The sequence below is a fragment of the Sander vitreus genome, chromosome 8, assembly GCF_031162955.1.
Source record: "Sander vitreus isolate 19-12246 chromosome 8, sanVit1, whole genome shotgun sequence".
Classification (NCBI taxonomy): Eukaryota; Metazoa; Chordata; class Actinopteri; order Perciformes; family Percidae; genus Sander; species Sander vitreus.
The window spans coordinates 33120693-33140798 of record NC_135862.1 but is presented as its reverse complement, the minus strand read 5'-3'; the positions used below and the strand labels follow the sequence as shown (position 1 = coordinate 33140798).

Sequence of the window (20106 nt, the reverse complement as noted above, 5' to 3'; positions counted from 1 at the left end):
GCTGAAACAAATTAGCCTGGACTGAACTCCCCACTTGTTTACTGAGAGGAGAATCTGTTTCAATTCACACAACATAATCTTTCACGAGGACCTATGGGCTTCAAAGCGTCACAGAACATGTGTTCATTTGGAGTGATGCTGTGTTTTCCCTAGTGACATGGTGTTTTAAATAAGTCTTAAAAAAAATACAAAATAAGCGTAGGGTGTATTCCCTGGTAATGTGTCTCATGAGTCTGGCAGAATTGCTTAGAGGCAACGAGCAGGCACATGTACACACACACACACACACACACACACACACGCATGCAGACACACACACACACACACACACACACACACACACACACACACACACACACACTGCAGTATGAAATGTGAGAGTTTATTGATTGCCTCTCTGGCAGCCATCTCCTCCAAGTCTGCTGCCTATTTCTGACATGTTTGGAGATGGCTGAGCATTTGACAGAAACCCTCCTCACCCCCAGCCATTTAGCTCATTCTCTCTCCTCTTTTTCTTTCCAAGTCTCCATTTAAAAAAATGTGTTTTCTGATATGACTGGATTGGATGGGGCACTTTGGGCTTCTACCATGTCCTTACAGTAAATCCTATTTAAAGGTCCAATATGTAATATATTGAATGTAATAAATCCAAAAATTATCCCAATGTGTCATCAGATATTAAGGAAACATGCTAAGTTGAAATATTATCTATTTCTACTTTTGAAATTTCCGTTCCGTGACAGAATTTCTGTTTGTGTTTTGGCCTGTGTTGTTATCAACTGCCCAGTTTGACAGCCAGGCTGGGTTGCCAGAAATACCTGTAAAAACGTAAAGCCAGCGCGCTACAGCTGTAACGTTAGTACAGCCATGAAAGCAGCAAACAAACAAACAGGATCAACTGAGATAGATTCTACCCGACCTAAAAAAAACAAGGGGGTAAGCGAGCATCCACAAAGCGTAGCTCCTATGGCGCCATTTTGTTTCTATCAAGCCATCACCCACCGTTAGCATCCCATTGACTGCCATTCATTTTGGTGTCACTTTGACAGTGAATAACTTTACATCTGAAGCGTTTAAAAACTCTATTTGTCCATTGTTTATTTCTAAAGAAACATGACAATGTATAAAAGGCCATTACCTTTTATCTCATGTTATGGCTCCGTAGCAGACGCTTTTGTAAAAATAGGCTAACGATTGTGTCATAACCATGCGACTTACTGTCGCACAGTAGAGGAATTACCGTATAGTACAGGAGAAGCTCGCAGGCAGTTTGGACTTACATTAGCTGTTTAAGTTTAATTACTAATGTTAACTAGCATTTTAGTTAGCAATAATTAGCCTGTGCCTATGTTATCTCCTTACATAGGGCCTATACCTACGCTCTCCGTCTCTGCAAGATTTGGAATGATTGAGATTTCTCTTGGCACAGCTACCAGAAGACTTCCAACTTTCAGACAGGTTGCTCACGTCACATTTACGTCGTCTCTCTCAGTTGGAGGCTGCGCACTAATCAACTAAATTGAGACACAACCAGTAAAGTGATCCCGACTGGTCCTGGCTAATGCCGCCATGCTAACCCTGCTAACTGCTAACGCTACCGGAGGACCAGGCAAGTGGGCCACAGCTGTTTACAACGTGTAGCCTGTTCAGCGGCCGTAGCCAACAACGGTGAGTTATTTGAAGCCAAGAGAGGGGGGCTGTAAATTGTAAAGAGGGGGCCGTGAGTTTGCAGTGTGTTTAGGGATTGTTGCTGTAATTCTAAGCCAATAAAGTGTGTTCAGTCGGGTGGAGAGGACGGCAAGGTAGTGTTATTTTTAGCGGTTCTCACCGTAATTCTAAGCCTAGGAAGAGTGTCTGTCCGTTGAACGCAGAGTATGGCGAGGTTGTTGTGTTTTTGGCGGTTCCTACTGTAATTCTAAGCCGAAAAAGTTTGTCTGTCAGTCGGGTACAGAGCTCCGCGTGAGCACGGGCTTTTATGACTGTCAATATAGCCAGAATCTAATGTTAGCTACTCCGCTGTGCTGTGAATTAATGTCTGGCTATGTGAGACAAGCGTCCAGCAACATTGTTGTGGATGCTGCGGTCTCAGCCTGGCAACCTCCGTGAACTTCGAGTCTGGGGAGAAGGGGGCGGGGGAGACAACCCTCTCCAGTATTTTGAATTTGTACTGCACTATTTTAAACACTAGCTGTCAGTATTACATATTGCACCTTTAAGGATAAAGTAGGAGTCAAACAGGCAAACTAAATAGAAAAATATTGAAAGGGTTACACACGCAGGTTCAGGTGCTACCAAACCGTTCACTGCAAGTTCAGGAAAAGGTCACTTTGCGTCTACTAAATTCAAATTGCACTGTAGATATGAGCACTTTGCTATATTTACTACATACTCCACAAGTGCACTCTGAAGAGCAGAGGCAAATCCAGGTCATTCATAATGTTGTCACCTTTTGCTCCTCTGTCGATTACGGTACACACATTTTCTACAAATATATTTTTATTTTGAGGATTACATGAACAAAAAGAACAGAAATTTACAGTGACTGTAGCAACTAAATTCTTAGTTTTCATTTTTTATACCACCCCCACCACTGGTAAATCTGCTTAGACTGCTATGATACAGTATGTTGTTTGGTAATAAGCCGCTAACTGATGCATTTTGAATGGTTGTCAGGCAATAAATCACATGATCTTCGTCATTTTCCAATAAATTCATTTAAATAATCATGATATAAAAAATTGTTTTACAAAAAAGCGGCATACTGTAATTCAACAAATATTTAACATTTTTAAATCTAATTTAAATCTAGTTTAAAAGTTAGGCCCAATTGTACAAAATGTTATTTGTAAGATATCTGCAAATTTCAGTAGCTTTTACAGGATAAAAGTTGCAAGACACGTAATACAGCAATTTACAGTAAATTATGTAGTAAAGACAGTGAGACCTCACACAGCTTCCCTACCGCAGATGGCTGTGACTGTTTCATTTCACTTAGTACAACTCCTCAGTACACAGATACAGTGGTTAGTGCGAGAAAAGGATCAGGTGTACCATAAGCATTCTGCCTTACTTAACAGGCTTACCTTAAAGCCTTGCCTTTTACTGCTAATCTGGCAAAATGCATGCAGCAAAATATGGTTTAAAACAACCAATTTGGAGGTGGTAATTTGTCATAGCAAGTATTTGTTTCTAAAGGGTTTACTGTTGCATTATGCTTTTTGCATTTCTATTGTAAGTGCATGAGTGGGTTGCACTGTTGCTTTTGCTGGTCACAGCTCTTGTGTGCTTTGTTTAATAAATCATGCGTTTCTCTGTTGACATGCCAATATGTCTTTTTTCTGTCTTTATTCTCCTCCATCTCTGACCCTCTTTCTGTCTGCAAATCTCTCTTTCTCTCTATGAGATTAGGGAGCGGTCTTGAGGAATGTGAACTATAATTTTCCAAGACACTCTGAAATGAATTGGACTGTACACTTCAAAAAAGTCTGGAGCGATCGAAGCGTACTTGAATAGGGGTGAATATCTAATAGAGTGGAGGGTATGGAACAGGAGGGGGTGGGGCCAATTGATTTTTCTTTCTCCACTGTTTTTCTTCCAGTGTCCCCTTTTTATAAGGCTCAGGACTAAGTGTCGTCCCCCCAAAAAAAGGAAATAAAAGTCGAGAAACACTCAAAGGCACTAAAAACTCAGATATTGGTTTTTGCAAATCTAATGAGACTCTGGCAGCCCTGTTTCATCTCACATGAAGAACTGGGTATAAAATAGGCAATACTCCCCCTCTGGCTAAAAAGTCAATGCCTTGACATGAAAATACATTGCCGAATCAATTCACCTCAGCTCCCATGCAGAGACAGGCTATGAACTCATAGGTCAGGAACAGATTAAAGAAAAAATTAGGTAGGTAGAAGAGCAAGCGAGAAAGAGAAGGATGAACGGCATATAATCATTTTACCTGAGGTTGGCTGAGTTATGAATGAATCACTTTATGTTACCACTAGCAGAATTAACTGCCAATACCACGCTGTGCTCCAATAGAGAATCAGATAGGGAAGATTGTATAATGACTCCTGCTGCAGTACATTTCTCCTGCACACTCTATGCATGCACGCTTAAAGGGCATACTTTTTTTGTTCACCTCTTTATTTTAAACACTTATATAGGTACTTGTGTTTTGATTGTGTTTTTGATATTTGATTGATTCCCTGCATTACTCCTTGTTCAGTGGTTTTCGTTATATATTCCTATATATATATATAACAACCTTCTCTGTAACTGTCCCATTCTAACTGTATGTGATACAACAGCTACCTTAGCCAGAAGATATCTTATTTCCATTTCACAACACCAGACAGAAAGGAATACATTTTGACTCAAATCTTTTTCTGCCATGTAAGGTATTTGAATGACCTAATGGAGTATCACAGAGATTCACTGATGTTGACTTATCAAACCGTCTCCACTTATTCTATGTCTCTCTGGGTAAAAGCGTCAGCTTAATGTGTAAAATGTAAATTTAACAAGCTGCTGGAGGTGAGGAAGAATCAAATAGGACACTGGAGGGAACGGTAACCGTTTTTCAGCCTTTGTAATTGCTGAGAGGAGAGGAGGGTGACAGTTGATTAGCTCAGGTATTTCACGGCTGCTAGAAGAAAACAGCGGCATTGCAGCAGGTAGAAGAAACATTCTAGGAGAAGACAGAGAATCTGTCAGCCTAACACTGACTAGAATGGAAGCTAATGAACCTTACCAACCCAGAATATAATAATGAATGAGTTAACTATATAAACAATATTTTTTTTCCAAATGACAAGAAATGGAAGGAAAGCGAATAGAAAAGTTAAAGTCTTATAATGTTTTCTAATCTTGAAGCTGGAGTGCCAGAACTTTTGTTTCAAAATGATCCTAGGGGTTAATAACACATGTGTTGACCGTTCTCTGGAATATGTTTTCATGCTAATCGAATATGACCAGTTTTAGCACAAACCGCTAATTAGCTTATAACGCTAGTCGTCGGGGCACGGGTAAAGTAAAAAAAAAAAAGCTTTTTCTATACCACTAACAAGGCTCAAAATAGCACCACACTTCCACTGCAGCATAATGAGGGTCCCTACATGTAAACTGAAGCATTGAGAACTTTGTAAGTGTACAGACAGTTTATTAAAAACATAGTATATAAAGACAGTACCGTTCACATATACAGGCAGGCATTATGTGTGTTAGAAATGAATGTTAGATGCCTAATCAATAATTTTGATCCCATTAATTTCACGTAACTATATATATTTATATAGCTATATGTCATATATCATACTGTATATAAGCATAAACTGTAACCAGAAATTGACTTTGAAAATCAGCTGATCATCACTAAAAACACAGATGTCTTTTAAGCCCTGTATTTGTAAGCATTACTGATATTAGAGCATCAGAAAATATTAAGATTAAAAACATTTATTTTTTAGTACAGTACATTGCAATTCTAGGTTTTCATTTTTGATGGTGGAGTGACCCTGTTATTCACATTTGGGTCACAGAAGACTGTGCCAATAAATTGCCACATTTTGACTGCATATTTTACACAAACATAATGCAAAAGAATGTCAACTTAAACATGAACTACATTTACATTTACCATAATCCTTAAGAGTTTAATGACTTCAAACCCTAGTTTTGATATCATTTATGGTCAGTTTTTTTTTTTTTTTTTTTTTAGCAATAACCATTCAATGGATTTATATTCAACAAATTACCTCTCTGGAAAGAAGTTTTTGTTTGTTTGTGGTGGAGTACACCATTCCCGTCTGGTATTCAAATTGCCGTCACACATGTGCAGCATGAACTCAGATCGTGGTTGCTCCTGGTATGATGGAAAAAGGCCAACTATAGACTTCTTTATTGAAACAATGTGAGTTTGTTTGGCTGCGCTGTAAACAGATATTCCAGGCACTTCCTTGTCTGATGTATTTTCAGCCAAAGGGAACATTTTCCCAGAATTGTGGGACTTGTGGTATTGAAGTGCTTTAATAAAACTTTTTCACAGTGGATATGTTGACATATGACGACCCCAAAAACCACAATAATGATAGCGACATTCCATTTAAGTTTCCCAGTAAAACACAACTGGAACATGTAAATGGTACACCACCAGAATGATTGTTGTTATTAGTTGCATCTGTATTTGATAAGTCTAACCATCAGCTGTGAGAAAGGTCTGTATTCAACAGCTACAAGGGCTTGTAGGCTCTTTATACACGACATCGGCAGACTGCATAGACAAATCAGATGCTTTGTATTGTCGTTCACATTCAACAACCAGCATATACATTTTTCTAAAATTACATTTTTGGCAACTTCAGATTTGGGGCTGAAAAGTCCCCATATATCCCTGAATAACTGTGTAACAGATGTACCAACAAATCATTCATAATACATGAGAAAAACATGAGTGCATTCTGTTGCAACAACTTTATAGTCATAAACACTTTATGATGTCTTTAAGCATCACTTGATAATGACCAACAAATATTTAATGTATCTTTTGAGCAAAAAAATGGGGTTCTTAAAAAGGTAAAATGTACAGTTTCAGCCTGTTCTCATGAACCATTCCTTCAAAAAGCTACGAAAAGCACTGTTATTAAGCTTATTTATATATTTTATACTGTCCAACCAGTAAAACATGTCCTGTTCTCTTTATTTATATATTTTATACTGTCCAACCAGTAAAACATGTCCTGTTCTGTAGACACGGTCCTTATTTATTTATTCATGTTGGACCAGTTCAATATGCCTGTCAGTTGAAATAAACCTTGTGTTGTATTTGTTATGAATCTATTTGATTTGCATTTTCCCATAACTTTTGTAATTTTACATATGTTTAAAAATATCGGAATTAATATTGATATCGCACTATTCATAATCGATATCGCAATATCACATTTTGTCAATATTGTGCCACCCTACGTAGGTGGTCTCCTAATTTCGTAGGATATCATAAGTTTTGGTGTGCATACATTTTCGTACGATATCACACAGACCCGTTCATGAGAATGCGTTGACAGTTTACATATTAACGTGAGGTATTATGTCCTAGCATCGGGATTCTACATTTTTGAATCAGATCAAAGCCATTGCTAGGTGTTAACTAGGAAAATAAGTAACTTGTCCATATGTATTTAGTCAATAGGTCATACTGTACTTTGTTAAGGCCTCTAAAAGTCCAGTTTTGTAGAGTGATAGCTTTATTGCTTATAGGCTATTGTCTTAAGAAACGACATATCCCAGTTCAAAGATCAATAACCCTTGACAGCTTGATCTGAAGGCAGAAACAACCCATCCACCATACACATCACTCTAACGTGAGGTCTCTTTAAAGGAAGCTGTGAAAAAGCCATATTTTTACAAGAGTAAATAAGCCCCTAAACATCCTGTCTCTATAGCTGGGAGGGGATTAGTGTAGAGCTGGAGAAGGAAGAGGAGAAGTGGCTGTCGGAGCGAAGCGAGGGATCAGAGAGGAGGAATAGTGAATAGTGTGGACTAAAACCCCCCGGGAGGATAGAGGTAAATTAGTGGCATCTGTGCTGGGAGCTGTGTGTTCTTTAAGGGTAAATGTTTCGTTTTTACTCCAACCACTCACTCTCTCTCGCTCCTTTACTCTTGGAATTACATAATTACTCTTCCTGAAATTACAGAGAAACACAGAGAGGCACTGTGCAGTGCATTACAACTACAGACAAATCTGCAGCTGAAGCCCGTAATCCTCCATGGAAGAGATTTTACCAAGTGGTTTGAGCTCTTAGACCTTCCTAAATTGAGCAAATGCAGGGTGAATTGGTGCAGTGCAGGATGAAATGGGTGTGCATACCGTATGTGTGTGTGTGTGTGTGTGTGTGTGTGTGTGTGTGAGCTTATGTACTGTAAGTGAGAGAAGAAGTAGAAATAAGGGTAAGAGCTTCCCCAGAGATTTTCACTATATCATTTTATTTCACATCTTTCATAAGCCACATTCACACACAGCGAGACTAGCAACAACATATTAATCTCAAAAGTCCAGCAATGTCCACACCACCTTTATGTGTAAAATACACATTACTGACATACTGTCCAAAACTGGAAAGAAATTGCCTCCAGCCACAAATCATCAACTTTGAGAATGTCATTTTGAGCAACAGTAGGGCTGCTGCCATGAGATAGATGTACTGTACAGTGCACATCAGTTCACATGTGCACTGATAGGGGGCAGTGTGGTCATCTGTCTTGGTTTACTGCCTGTGAGCTATGCTGCCAGCGATAGAGGAGAATTCCTCCTTGTAATTACTTCTAAAATTAGGCATCATTCTTATGAGTAGCTGTCCTTTTTGTGTGCATCCGCAGCCTATGGGAGCACATATTGACTGCACTTAGTTTGCCCAATTAGGAAGTCTTATCTCAGGTGAACAATGGATGCTTTCACATGGACATTTAACACCTTGAATCGGAGTGTGTATGCGTGTTTGGGCTTTATATATCTGCAAGCATTTCCCTCTCCAGAACTGTAGGATAATACTGTAATTGTTCCCTACTTTATGGTAATGTTTGTCTGTGTATGTGTGTGTAGTGGATGCGTGTGAGAGTCTATGGCACATTGATCACAAAAGAAAGGCTTACAATGGAGGGGAGTGAAAGTAGGCCCCTGCAAAGCCCGGGGATTTAGCTGCCAATCCTGCAACAGCAAACAAAGGTCTCGTAAGCATTAGAAGACACAGTATATGTTGGCACTCTGAACACACAGGCACACGCTCACCCTCCCTCTCTGTCCTGCAGGGTTACATACATTATTTAAGGGTCTGAAAAGCAACCCTAGCAGAGTGTTATATGGCTGAGAGCTAGGACAGAAAGCCAGTAAGGATGTAGCTTTACTTTTGGTACTGTTGCTAAGCCGAGTACTGCTGAAGGAGTCGGTGGAAAAGGTGTTTAGGTTTGAGGTACGGATGGAAAGGTGAGATCCAGCAATAGTACAGTTCCCCACCATATTAACCAGCAGGCTTCCCAACCCACACATCATTGGAAATCTTTTGGCTTACAGTAAAAACACACAACGAGGGAAGATCTAAAATCCACCTGTTATATCAAATCTCTGACTCATTTTAGAGGAGACTCTCCGACTGATTTGCCACTTTCTGTCTTGTCTGTAGAATATATATGAATGTAAATCACTTCAGTTGTTTCAGGGAATTGAAGTACTCAAGATAGCATTATCAGTTTGTAGTCATTTTCTCCCTCCTCTCAAGCCTCACCCAGAAACACATCACAACACTAGGATACACAGAAAAACATTACCCAAAACACACACACACACACACACACACACACACACACACACACACACACACACACACAAACACACACATACACTAAATACTGACTGCTGCAGAGATTGTAGATAAGATAACCTCTAGAGGGTTTTAACACTACACTAATAATTTGGTTTTCCGAGGAAAATGTAATCACTGCTTCGATTGCATTTACTGACAATATCTTGTTATATCCATCCAGGACGTGTGACATCCTTATTCTGCACAGAAATCACATGGACTGACCACTGTAGACAGGGGTTCACATCATGCACTCCACATGTTGTTAGTGATTTTTCCCCCCTCTGGTTTGAGTTTACTTGGAAGCATTGCCACCCCAGGGTGCCACAGTGCACTACTACAGTAGGACACTTGGTTAAGGTTAGGTAAGCATCCTGGTTGTGGTTAAAAATGGAAAAATTCTTAAGTTTCCCATCTTATGTTTCAAGTCAATGTTGACTTTTTCCATATTTACAATCCTTCCCTTAATTTAACCAAGTGCTTTTATGATTATGCCAAACAGAACCATAACATAATGTGTTGTATTAGCTATGAGGGGAACATTTTAGAGAAACATTTAATATAAATGTTTTGTCATAATGTCGATTAAAACATTACATGGGCTTTACTTAAAGGTCCTATGACATGCTGCTTTTTGGATGCTTTTATATAGGCCTTAGTGGTCCCCTAAAACTGTATCTGAAGTCTCTTTTATATAGGCCTTAGTGGTCCCCTAATACTGTATCTGAAGTCTCTTTTATATAGACCTTAGTGGTCCCCTAATACTGTATCTGAAGTCTCTTTTATATAGACCTTAGTGGTCCCATAATACTGTATCTGAAGTCTCTTTTATATAGGCCTTAGTGGTCCCCTAAAACTGTATCTGAAGTCTCTTTTATATAGGCCTTAGTGGTCCCCTAATACTGTATCTGAAGTCTCTTTTATATAGACCTTAGTGGTCCCATAATACTGTATCTGAAGTCTCTTTTATATAGGCCTTAGTGGTCCCCTAATACTGTATCTGAAGTCTCTTTTATATAGGCCTTAGTGGTCCCCTAATACTGTATCTGAAGTCTCTTTTATATAGGCCTTAGTGGTCCCCTAATACTGTATCTGAAGTCTCTTTTATATTGGTCTTAGTGGTCCCCTAAAACTGTATCTGAAGTCTCTTTTATATAGACCTTAGTGGTCCCCTAATACTGTATCTGAAGTCTCTTTTATATAGACCTTAGTGGTCCCCTAATACTGTATCTGAAGTCTCTTTTATATAGACCTTAGTGGTCCCCTAATACTGTATCTGAAGTCTCTTTTATATAGACCTTAGTGGTCTCCTAATACTGTATCTGAAGTCTCTTTCCCAAAATTCAGCCTTGGTGCAGAATTACAGCCACTAGAGCCAGTCCCACAATGAGCTTTCCTTAGGCTGTGCTATTTCTGTGTCTGTAGCTTTAAATGCTATTGAGGAGGAGGGGGGGGGGCAAGGTGAAGGGTGGGGGTGTGGCCTTGACCAACTGCCATGCTTCGCTTGTTTTCAAGCCATGGTGTCTCTCTCTTTCTCATGGGTGGGCCAAATTCTCTGGGTGGGCAAAGCAGAGAAAGAGGAGGTAACCTTTCCCCTTATGACATCATAAGGAGAAGATTCCAGATCGGCCCATCTGAGCTTTCATTTTCTCAAAGGCAGAGCAGGATACCCAGGGCTCGGTTTACACCTATCACCATTTCTAGCCACTGGGGGACCATAGGCAGGCTGGGGGAACTCATATTAATGTTAAAAAACCTCATAAAGTGACATTTTCATGTCATGGGACCTTTAAACTGATGCTACTTTTTTGAAGATGAACTTAATGTTTAGTAGACAGGGTTGGGGACTAAGAGATAAAAGAGAGCTAGAATAGAGGGAGGGAAAGGTAAGAGAGATAAAGAAAACGGATCTGCTGCATGGCCATGTGGTGGCCTGGTGGGCAAAAAAAAAAAAACAAAAAAAAAAACTGAACAAAACAGAAGGGTTTAATCTTCACAATGTTATTCTCGTCTCCCTTCCCCACACTCTCCCTCTGGCTCTTTCCATTTTTCTTCCCCTCATCTCTCTCCTGCAGGGTCAGAGTTCAGCTTGGAGATAAGGGAATTGAAACAGGATCCTCTCTGCCTCTCTGTCAGACTATCTGACTATACACTGCAATGATCAGTCCCCTCTATCTGTCCCCCAGCACAGGTCTCTGTGATGAGCTCGAGCAGAAGTCATCTCTCTGGGCGCTTGTGTGTGTGTGTGTGTGTATGTATGTGGGTGTTGAGAGATGTTCTGCGTCTGAATTGGTGGAAACTCTGTTGCCCAGCTGTAATACTATCTGAGATTCCCAAGTGAGACACGCAAAGGCACACACACACACACACACACACACACATACACACACACACACACACACACACACACACACACACACACACACACACACACACACACAGTCCTTGTTTTTCTCTCTCTCTCTCTGTACTCCAACCTCCAGCTCCAGGGTAACAGCGCTCACTGTTACGTCTGTTCTGACTCCGCAAACATGCTCCAGCCTAAATAAATGGACGTGTACACGGGCACAGAAACAGACAGCTTAAGAATCTGTCATCTGGAGCAGCTACTTGGCTAATGAATGCCTGTCTGTCACTCCACTTTTTACTGTACAGTAGAGTAATGAATGCTAGCGCCGTTCAGAGTAAAAAGGACATCTGAGGAGAAGACTCTCCTAATGTCATCTTGGCACGTCAACCAATTATCACGCTTTCTAGTTCAGACGCTGCGGCTGCTACCATGGCAACGGCAAATAACCACATATTTCTTAGAAAGGAAAGCGTGACAAGCTAACTGACTGTTCCAGCTGGGATGCTCTCGGGATCGCTGCCATGAAACTTTTTTCGAGAGGTGGCTGCTCGCCCGCGAATGCTGACACAGCATCAGCTTACACTCGCGATTAGCGCCTTGCAGTAAAGCCGTGACTAATGGGCTATCAATGCTGGAGTGTGGTGTGCTTAGGCTGATGCTTGCCACGCGTTGTCAGTACAATTTTTACACTTTCTGTCCCTGTGAATCACAAGTTTTTCAACTGAGGTTGCAGGTAAGTGCTCCGTCTGCCTCACGAGAGAACGAGACGATGTGTTCGCCAAAACCAAAGCCTTCCCGTACACAGCACAGTCATCTGCTATGAATGTGTGTTTGGAGAAAAGATATGCATCAATAGACAGATTGATCCATAGCCAAAGGCTGACCGATGGGCCATGCTGAACGCTGTGATGCACAGATACCGAGAGAAAATGAGAAGATGAGACGCTAAGATTCTGCTTCTAAGCAAAGGATTATCGGGAGAGTGCGGCTGGTTGCTAAACAGAGAGAAAGCAAAAGAGCAGAAGTGGTACGGCGGAGGAGAAACAGTGGCAGAGAGGGCCGAGGGATGAGAGACAGATAACAGACAAAATATGCAAGTGAGAGTGATCAAGGGGACGTGAGAGCGGGGGAAAAAAAGATGTAAAGATCAGCTGGACAAAAAGACATGAAAGACAGCTGGAGAGAGGAAAGGAGACATGACTGTGATTTTCAACAAAACATTTCAGAGTCAAAAGAAAAAAAGGAAAGATGAAATTATTACGACTACACCATTTAGGCCTAAAATCTTATTCTCCTTCTTCTGTTCGCTTTTCCTTTCCCCATCATTTCTTCTTTTCTTTTTCCCTCTTATGCCTAGTCTCCTTCTTCTCCTCTCTTGCCACCCTCACCATCATTCCCGCTGTACCCGACCGCCGGCATACAGCGAGCCGGAGCCTTAAGCTGCAGACACACAGACCAGACGGCCGACCCTCGGCAGAAAAGGCAGTTGGACTGATCAGTCTCCCCGAGTTGGTCAAAAAAGTGCCTCAGAACACACCAAAGCAACAAGACGTAATACAGCTCCATAACAGCAGGTGGCGCTAATCTGTATTGTCGTCCAAAAATGAAAACCGGCAGCTGATTGGACGAACGCGTCACGTGGGTCTGGTTTCTCCGGAAATTCAAAGACAGACTGTCATGGCGGCTTGTTCAGAATACGATCTCAGATTGGACTAAAATAGTTCACCAAAACATGTTTCTGAAAACATTTTAAGTGAGAAATAGAGAAATCTGTCTTAATTTCAGATCGACAAAGGTCAGTTTAAAAGATTTTCGTCAGATTTTGAGAGGCTTAGTCCCGCTCATTCTGCTCCGCGTTTCCAGGTTAGCACTCCACCAATCAGATGGGTCATTTGAGTCCGACTGCCGGCAGTGCCCGCCCCGCCGGTTATGAAGGCCGATGACGGCACGGAACACACCGAACAGACTCGAGTCACTGACCTCGCCAGACTGTCCAACGGCCGATTATCGGCTTGGTGTGTCTCAGGCTTTAAAGTTGCAAATAATTTTTCTCCCCACCGAACTAGCTGTTGGACGTCCTGCGTTACGTTTGTTTGGTGAATGGAGAAGGCTGAATTATTCATGCTTCACTAATGGCTTAAATGAGAGGTTCAGAAGTAAATTCATGTTTGATTTCCTGCGGAGTTCCCTGGGCTTGGCGGCAAAGAAAAGAAAAACACAAATGTGAAATGAGCAAGACATAGGCCTACTTTTGCAAAACGGATGTGAAAAAGCACACTTGTCAAATGCGTGAATGCAAAGGGTGCAAACAGTGTATCAGTACATGTGCACAATAGTTATTAGTATTGTATACTGACTGTATGGTTCCTGGGCTTATATACTAAGTCTAGTTTGGATGGGTTATTATTCAGTTTGATATAGATAGACGGAAACGAAGAAGATAGATGGAAAAGAAAAAAAAATGTGTAAATGTGTGTATGTATGTATGTATGTGTGCATCTGTGTCTATGCATGTGTTTATGTGAGTGCAGGTAGGTAGATATACGGTGTATAAATAAGTGAAGCATCAAATTGTTTTGTATTTAACTAAAGGATAAAAATAGAAAAAGGACCAGAAAAGTTTTTTTTTTAACTTCTTCCTACTCCTTTTTGAACATGGGAATTTCTTATTTGAATCACTGATATATATATATATATATATATATATATATATATATATATACATTTTTATATGTTCAAAATAAACTACAAAAACATGCACAAAAACACTTGTTTACCTACAGAACTTGTATTCACTGAGTACAATGAATTGCTTCCATTTTGAGTAAACCTATCCTAAAAGTCAAGGAAACCAGCAAATAAAGCATCATCTCGAGTTGTCATTGATTGTGTGTTGTGGTTGTGTACTTACAGAGTAGGGCGAGCAGGAGTGTCGCGAGCAGCACGAGAAGACTGGCGCGGTGGGAGTGGGCGGAGCTGCAGTGCATCTTGTTCTTCTTACAGACGCACACTTGAACTTTGACCTCTGTGTTGTTGGACAAAGGGGGCACCCCTGAGTCAGTGATGAGCAACGGGAGCTGGTAGTTGGCTTTCTTCAGACTGTGCAAAAGCATGATTTGGGAGTGTGTGGCTGTAGAGGACACACAGAGGAAGAATGAGGTTAAATCAATAATAAATAAAATAATAAATCACCCATCCCGCTGTGTTGTGTCCATCCATTCTGCATTTGACCGCTGCCCACTTTGCAAAGCAAAAAACTAAATATGTGTATCATAACACAAAACTCATATGCCTCAAGCCATTCGTGATAATCAAAGTGCCGAAATTGGCACCACTCACGTTGCGTAAGATTGTTACAATTTGTTGCATCACATTTTCAACTTCCTTAAGAGACACAAAAGAAAAGACAGTAGGCTGTTCACTTCATGCTGAAATGTGCCACGATATGCAAAGCTGCACATTTTACTTGTCTGCCACGGCTGTGAACTCCAAGTAAGGTGACTTTTAGTTTTGCATTTAATTAGAAAATGTACATTGTCCAACTGTGTATGTCACAAGGCAGCGGTAAACATTTCAGAAATGCAGAGGCCCTGTGTAGCACCCAATAATGCAATTATTTCCTGAAAATGTAATAAAACACAATAGTGTAATAACTTGACAAATAATGTCGAGACTGATATTGTAATAAAAAAAATTAAAAAAATCCGTTAGAGTAATACCTTTCAGGTGGGTCATACATTCCCTCCCTCCATAAGCCCCCAACCTCTAGGATTAGGCAATGATTATGGTTAGGGTTAAGGTTAGGTGCCTTGAAGGCGGTTGCAGCGCTGCCTGGAAGGCGACGTTGGGGGCTTATAACACCATCGAGCGAGCGATGAAGGCAAAACAGTACAGTCAGACAGATTCCTCCACGGGTAGTTTAGTGATCATGAAATTGTGCCAATCTGTTTATTCATTCATCATTTATCACGTTACACTTCAGCCACATGGTGACAACACATACAGATTGGTGACAAATTAACGGAAAAACCAACGTTACATTTCTCAGTAAGGTGTTGTTCCACCACAAGCCTCCAGGGCAGCTTCAGTGTTTGTATTAAACAAAGGGCATGTAACACGTTAATTAGGGAGCTTTAGAGACTTCGTTACCTCGGGGCAGAGCCAGGCTAGCTGTTTCCCCTGTTTGCCAGTTGTTTTATGCTAAGTTGGCTGCTGGTGGTACCTTCACATTTATCCTACAGACATAGAGTGATATCGACCTTCTTATGTAACTCGAGGCAAGAAAGCCAATAAGTGCATTTCTCAAAATGTCAAACTATTTCTTTCATCTTTCACCCATCTGTATAATAAAACTGACTAACATTATCATTTTAAAAGAAATAATTGAAAACAAAGTCTAGGTTCAAAATTTCATTGACCTATAGGTTTAAGATTTTGTCTGAAAATGTATATATATATATATATATATATATATATGTAATTTTAAATGTTCCTATTAGTGTTCAAAAACCAATGTATAAACAAAAAGTAGCAAGAAGGATTAAAAATAGTTTGTTGCAATAACTTCAGTTATTTTTATAGAGATATATCCTGTCGAGGTATAACCACCAACTCTCCTATGGTTCCACACACACACACACACACACACACACACACACACACACACACACACACACACACACACACACACACACACACACACACACACACACAAGCACAGTGGCAGTCCATTTGTCTGCTGGCCCTATCTGTCTCTTGCAGCCGTGGTGATTGAGGAGTGTCTGTACCTCCCTCTCCCGCTGTCAGTCACAGCTAATACCTCTAGGCAGGTTTTAGCTCTGCTCTGTCACTCAAACACACACAGACAGCGCTGCTGGTCATGCAACCCCGAATCAATGTCTTGGTTGGTTGCCTACCCTCCTCCTCTCAGCCATCCTTGTATTATTTTACTCTTCATCCTTATCAAGGGGTCCGTATTAGTTAAGACCTACCTGCTTTCAGCATGGACTCATATTAACACTGTGTGACAGGTTTTACAGTACAATTGTACTCAGGTGAATTGACCCTGGACTGTATTTGTGATGAAATTTACTTTTTGTTAAAACCTTTTTCCCTCTCACCCATCTCATACCTTCTTTATCTTCGTTTAATTGTATCCCTATCCCCAGGGTGCCTTTTGGCAACTCTGTGAGGGCTCAAAGCTCCTTTTGAAAAGAAACACAGTGAGGGCCCAAAAACAGAAAAGAAAAAAAGTCTCATATCCACTGATAGAACAAGCTGTGGTGTGTTCTATTAAGGTTGTTGTTAGTGAACAGATGTATGAAATATGTATTGATTGTTGTTAGTCAATAGTAGAACTCCATTGTTCTGCCTAAAACAGTTATTTTTATTTCATGTTGCAGAGCATATTTTCTTTCTCTTTTCAAAATAAAATACTCACAGTTGACCGTGGTAACCTTCCATGTTTTATCTAGGCCGGGCTGTTTTCCCAGTTCTATCTTAAAGGGTGCAGCGTTGGGCGGGAGGTCCTTGTCCCGCCCCCCAACTATGGCCACATTCATATCATGGGCGTCTTCACACACTCGCGCTACCGATGGTACCACATAGGGGGCGTTGTCATTGTAGTCTTCCAGGTGAATGACCAATGAGCCGGTACCTGTGGCTGGAGGGCTGCCTGGAAACACACAAAGTATACAAATGTTAGGAGAGGCAAAAGACAAAAGTGTTGATTGATTCACTCGGCACAATTTAGTGCACTGCTGCAGGCCTGGATTCTCATCATTGTGTGAAGAATGTGAACAGTAAGGATCTGGGCAGATGTGAAAAGAGCAATAACGCAATGTGGCTGCAGTAAAACACGCTGTACTCATGATAATTCTAAAGTCAATTCTCCAAGTGTTTTTTTATTCTGCCATTTCGAAATGTGTTCAGCTAAAATCCAAGACCTGATGCTTTTAAAAATACAAAATGCAACTAAACCTAATAAGATCCATCCTGCTCTTTTCTTCTCTGCTGACCTAAAGGCCCTGACACACCAACCCGATAATCGTCCGTCGGACGGTCTGGCGAGGTCAGTGACTCGAGTCTGTTCGGTGTGTTCCGTGCCGTTGTGCGTCGGAGGAGCCGTCTGCCTTCATTTTGGCCGAGTTGACTTGTTGAATCGGAGGGCGGGCAGTCGGACTCAATGACCAATCTGATTGGTGGAGTGCTAACCTGGAAACGCGGAGCAGAATGAGCGGGACGAAGCCTCTCAAAATCTGACAAAAATCTTTTAAACTGACCTTTGTCGATCTGAAATGAAGACAGATTCAGCAACTGCACGGCCTATTTCTCACTTAAAATGTTTTCAGAAACACGTTTCGGTGTAAAATACAAGATCGTATTCCAAATGAGCCGCCATTATGTTCGGCTGGAGAAGCCAGACCCACGTGACGCGTTCGTCATTTCCGGTTTTAATTTCTTGGGCGACAATACAGATTAGCGCCGCCTGCAGTTATGGAGACATATTACGCGTTGCTTCAGTGTGTTCTGAGGCACTTTTTGGACCTCGAGGAGCCGACTGATCAGTCCGACTGCCTTTTCTGCCGACGGTCGGCCGTCGGGTTGGTGTGTCAGGGCCTTAATTCGACCCAAATCGAAACACAAACGTGTCATTTAAATGCTGGAAGAGCATGAATCACAGTGGCTCGTGCTCTTCAAGAGAACATTTTGACTTGGCACGTGGCCGGCTTCTGTGTTTCTATGAGATTACACCTTATTGAAGGATGCTGGGTTAAAAAGCAGCTTGGCTCTTCTCTATTACTGCTCTCTGTTTTACTGCGATTAGAGTTTATTAAAAAAGTGTGCACGGCATCCACAACAGCTCCAGAGGTCAGTCAGCAATTAACACCTAAAGACAAGATCTGTAATTGGAAAATGGTGCTCTTCCACCTTTTCAAGGTAAAAAAAAAATAATATTTGCAGACAATTTAGGGCAAAGAGAGAGAGGATAAAAAAACAAGTCAAGATATATGTGCAATAAATGTCAAATGACGATGGAATAAAACCCAGTCTGGGTTTTTTATGGTGCTGTTAGATCAAGCTGCATACATTAAGCAGGAAATGTTCCCATGGTGAAATGCTGATTAGGTGAAAACTGACTTTTTAGGACAAACTAATGAGGCAACATCCCTGGGATGTTTCAAAGTTAAAATATGACAAGACTTAGAAGAGAAAAATCTAGTCCAGTTTTGAAAAAGTCAGGTTTGGTCAGAGCCTCATCATCTACAAAACGATATGAACAAAATAAAGCTTTCTGATCCACTGAATTAAAATGCGGATTTACCACTCAAGTAGTTTTTAAAACAATGGGTTCCTAATTTCAGAAAGATAAGCTGGTGGTGCCGAAATTACAACAGTTTTACCAGCTATAGCTAAATAATAAAATAAATAGTTGACTTAAATAATGACTGAAAAGGAGAACCTTGTAAAACAGGTCTTAAACTACATTTATAAGGGAGCTAGGCCATACTGATAGATATTTCCCACCTGCCAGAATGAGCTACTCAACTCTGACTACATTATAAGAGAGGTAGTCTATTCTGATTATTATTTCCTACCTGACAGAATGAGCTACCCTACTTTTAACTACATTTATAGAGGAGGTAGGCCATTCTGATATACATTTTCTACCTGATAGAATAAGCTACCCTACTTTTTTTGGGGGGGCATTTCAGCCTGTAATGGAAAGGACAGCTAGATATGAAAGGGGGGAGAGAGGGGGGATGACATGCAGGAAAATCGTCTCAGGTCGGACTCAAACCCTGGACCTTCTGCGTCGAGGCATACACCTCTACATATGTGCGCCTGCTCTACCCACTGAGCCAAACTAGCCACGCAAGCTACCCTACTTTAACTACATTTATAGAGGAAGTAGTCCATTCTGACAGATATTTCCCACCTGTTAGAATGAGCTTCCCTACTTTAACTACACATTTATAAGGGAGGGAGGCCATTCTGATAGATATTTCCACCTGACAGAATAAGCTACCTTACTCTAAACTACATTTATAGAGGAGGTAGGCATTTCTGATTTATATTTCCCACTTGACAGAATGAGCTACCCTACTTTAACTACATTTATAGAGAAAGTAGTCTATTCTGATATATATTTCCCACCTGACAGAGTGAGCGTCCCTACTGAAACTACATGTATAAGGGAGGTAGGCTATTCTGATTATTATGTCCCACCTGACAGAATGAGCTTGCCTACTTTAAACTACCTTTATAGATGAGGTAGTCCATTCTGACTGATATTTACTATGTGACAGAATGAGCTGCCCTACTTTTAACTACATTTGTAGAGAAAGTAGTCTATTCTGATGGCTATTTCCTACCTGACAGAATAAGCTACCTTACTTTAGACTA

The 20106-nt window shown here is 40.8% G+C and overlaps 1 protein-coding gene across 1 annotated transcript in view; it reads right to left on the bottom strand.

The window, feature by feature from the left end:
• The window catches only part of cdh13 (cadherin 13, H-cadherin (heart)), a 434001-nt gene that overhangs the window by 37300 nt on the left and 376595 nt on the right, over nt 1–20106 (bottom strand). The window contains exons 13-14 of the mRNA XM_078257870.1: nt 17141–17374; nt 14612–14830 (exon numbers count right to left, since the gene is read on the bottom strand). Coding sequence (XP_078113996.1) covers nt 14612–14830; nt 17141–17374 — 453 coding nt within the window. The remainder of the gene's footprint in view (nt 1–14611; nt 14831–17140; nt 17375–20106) is intronic.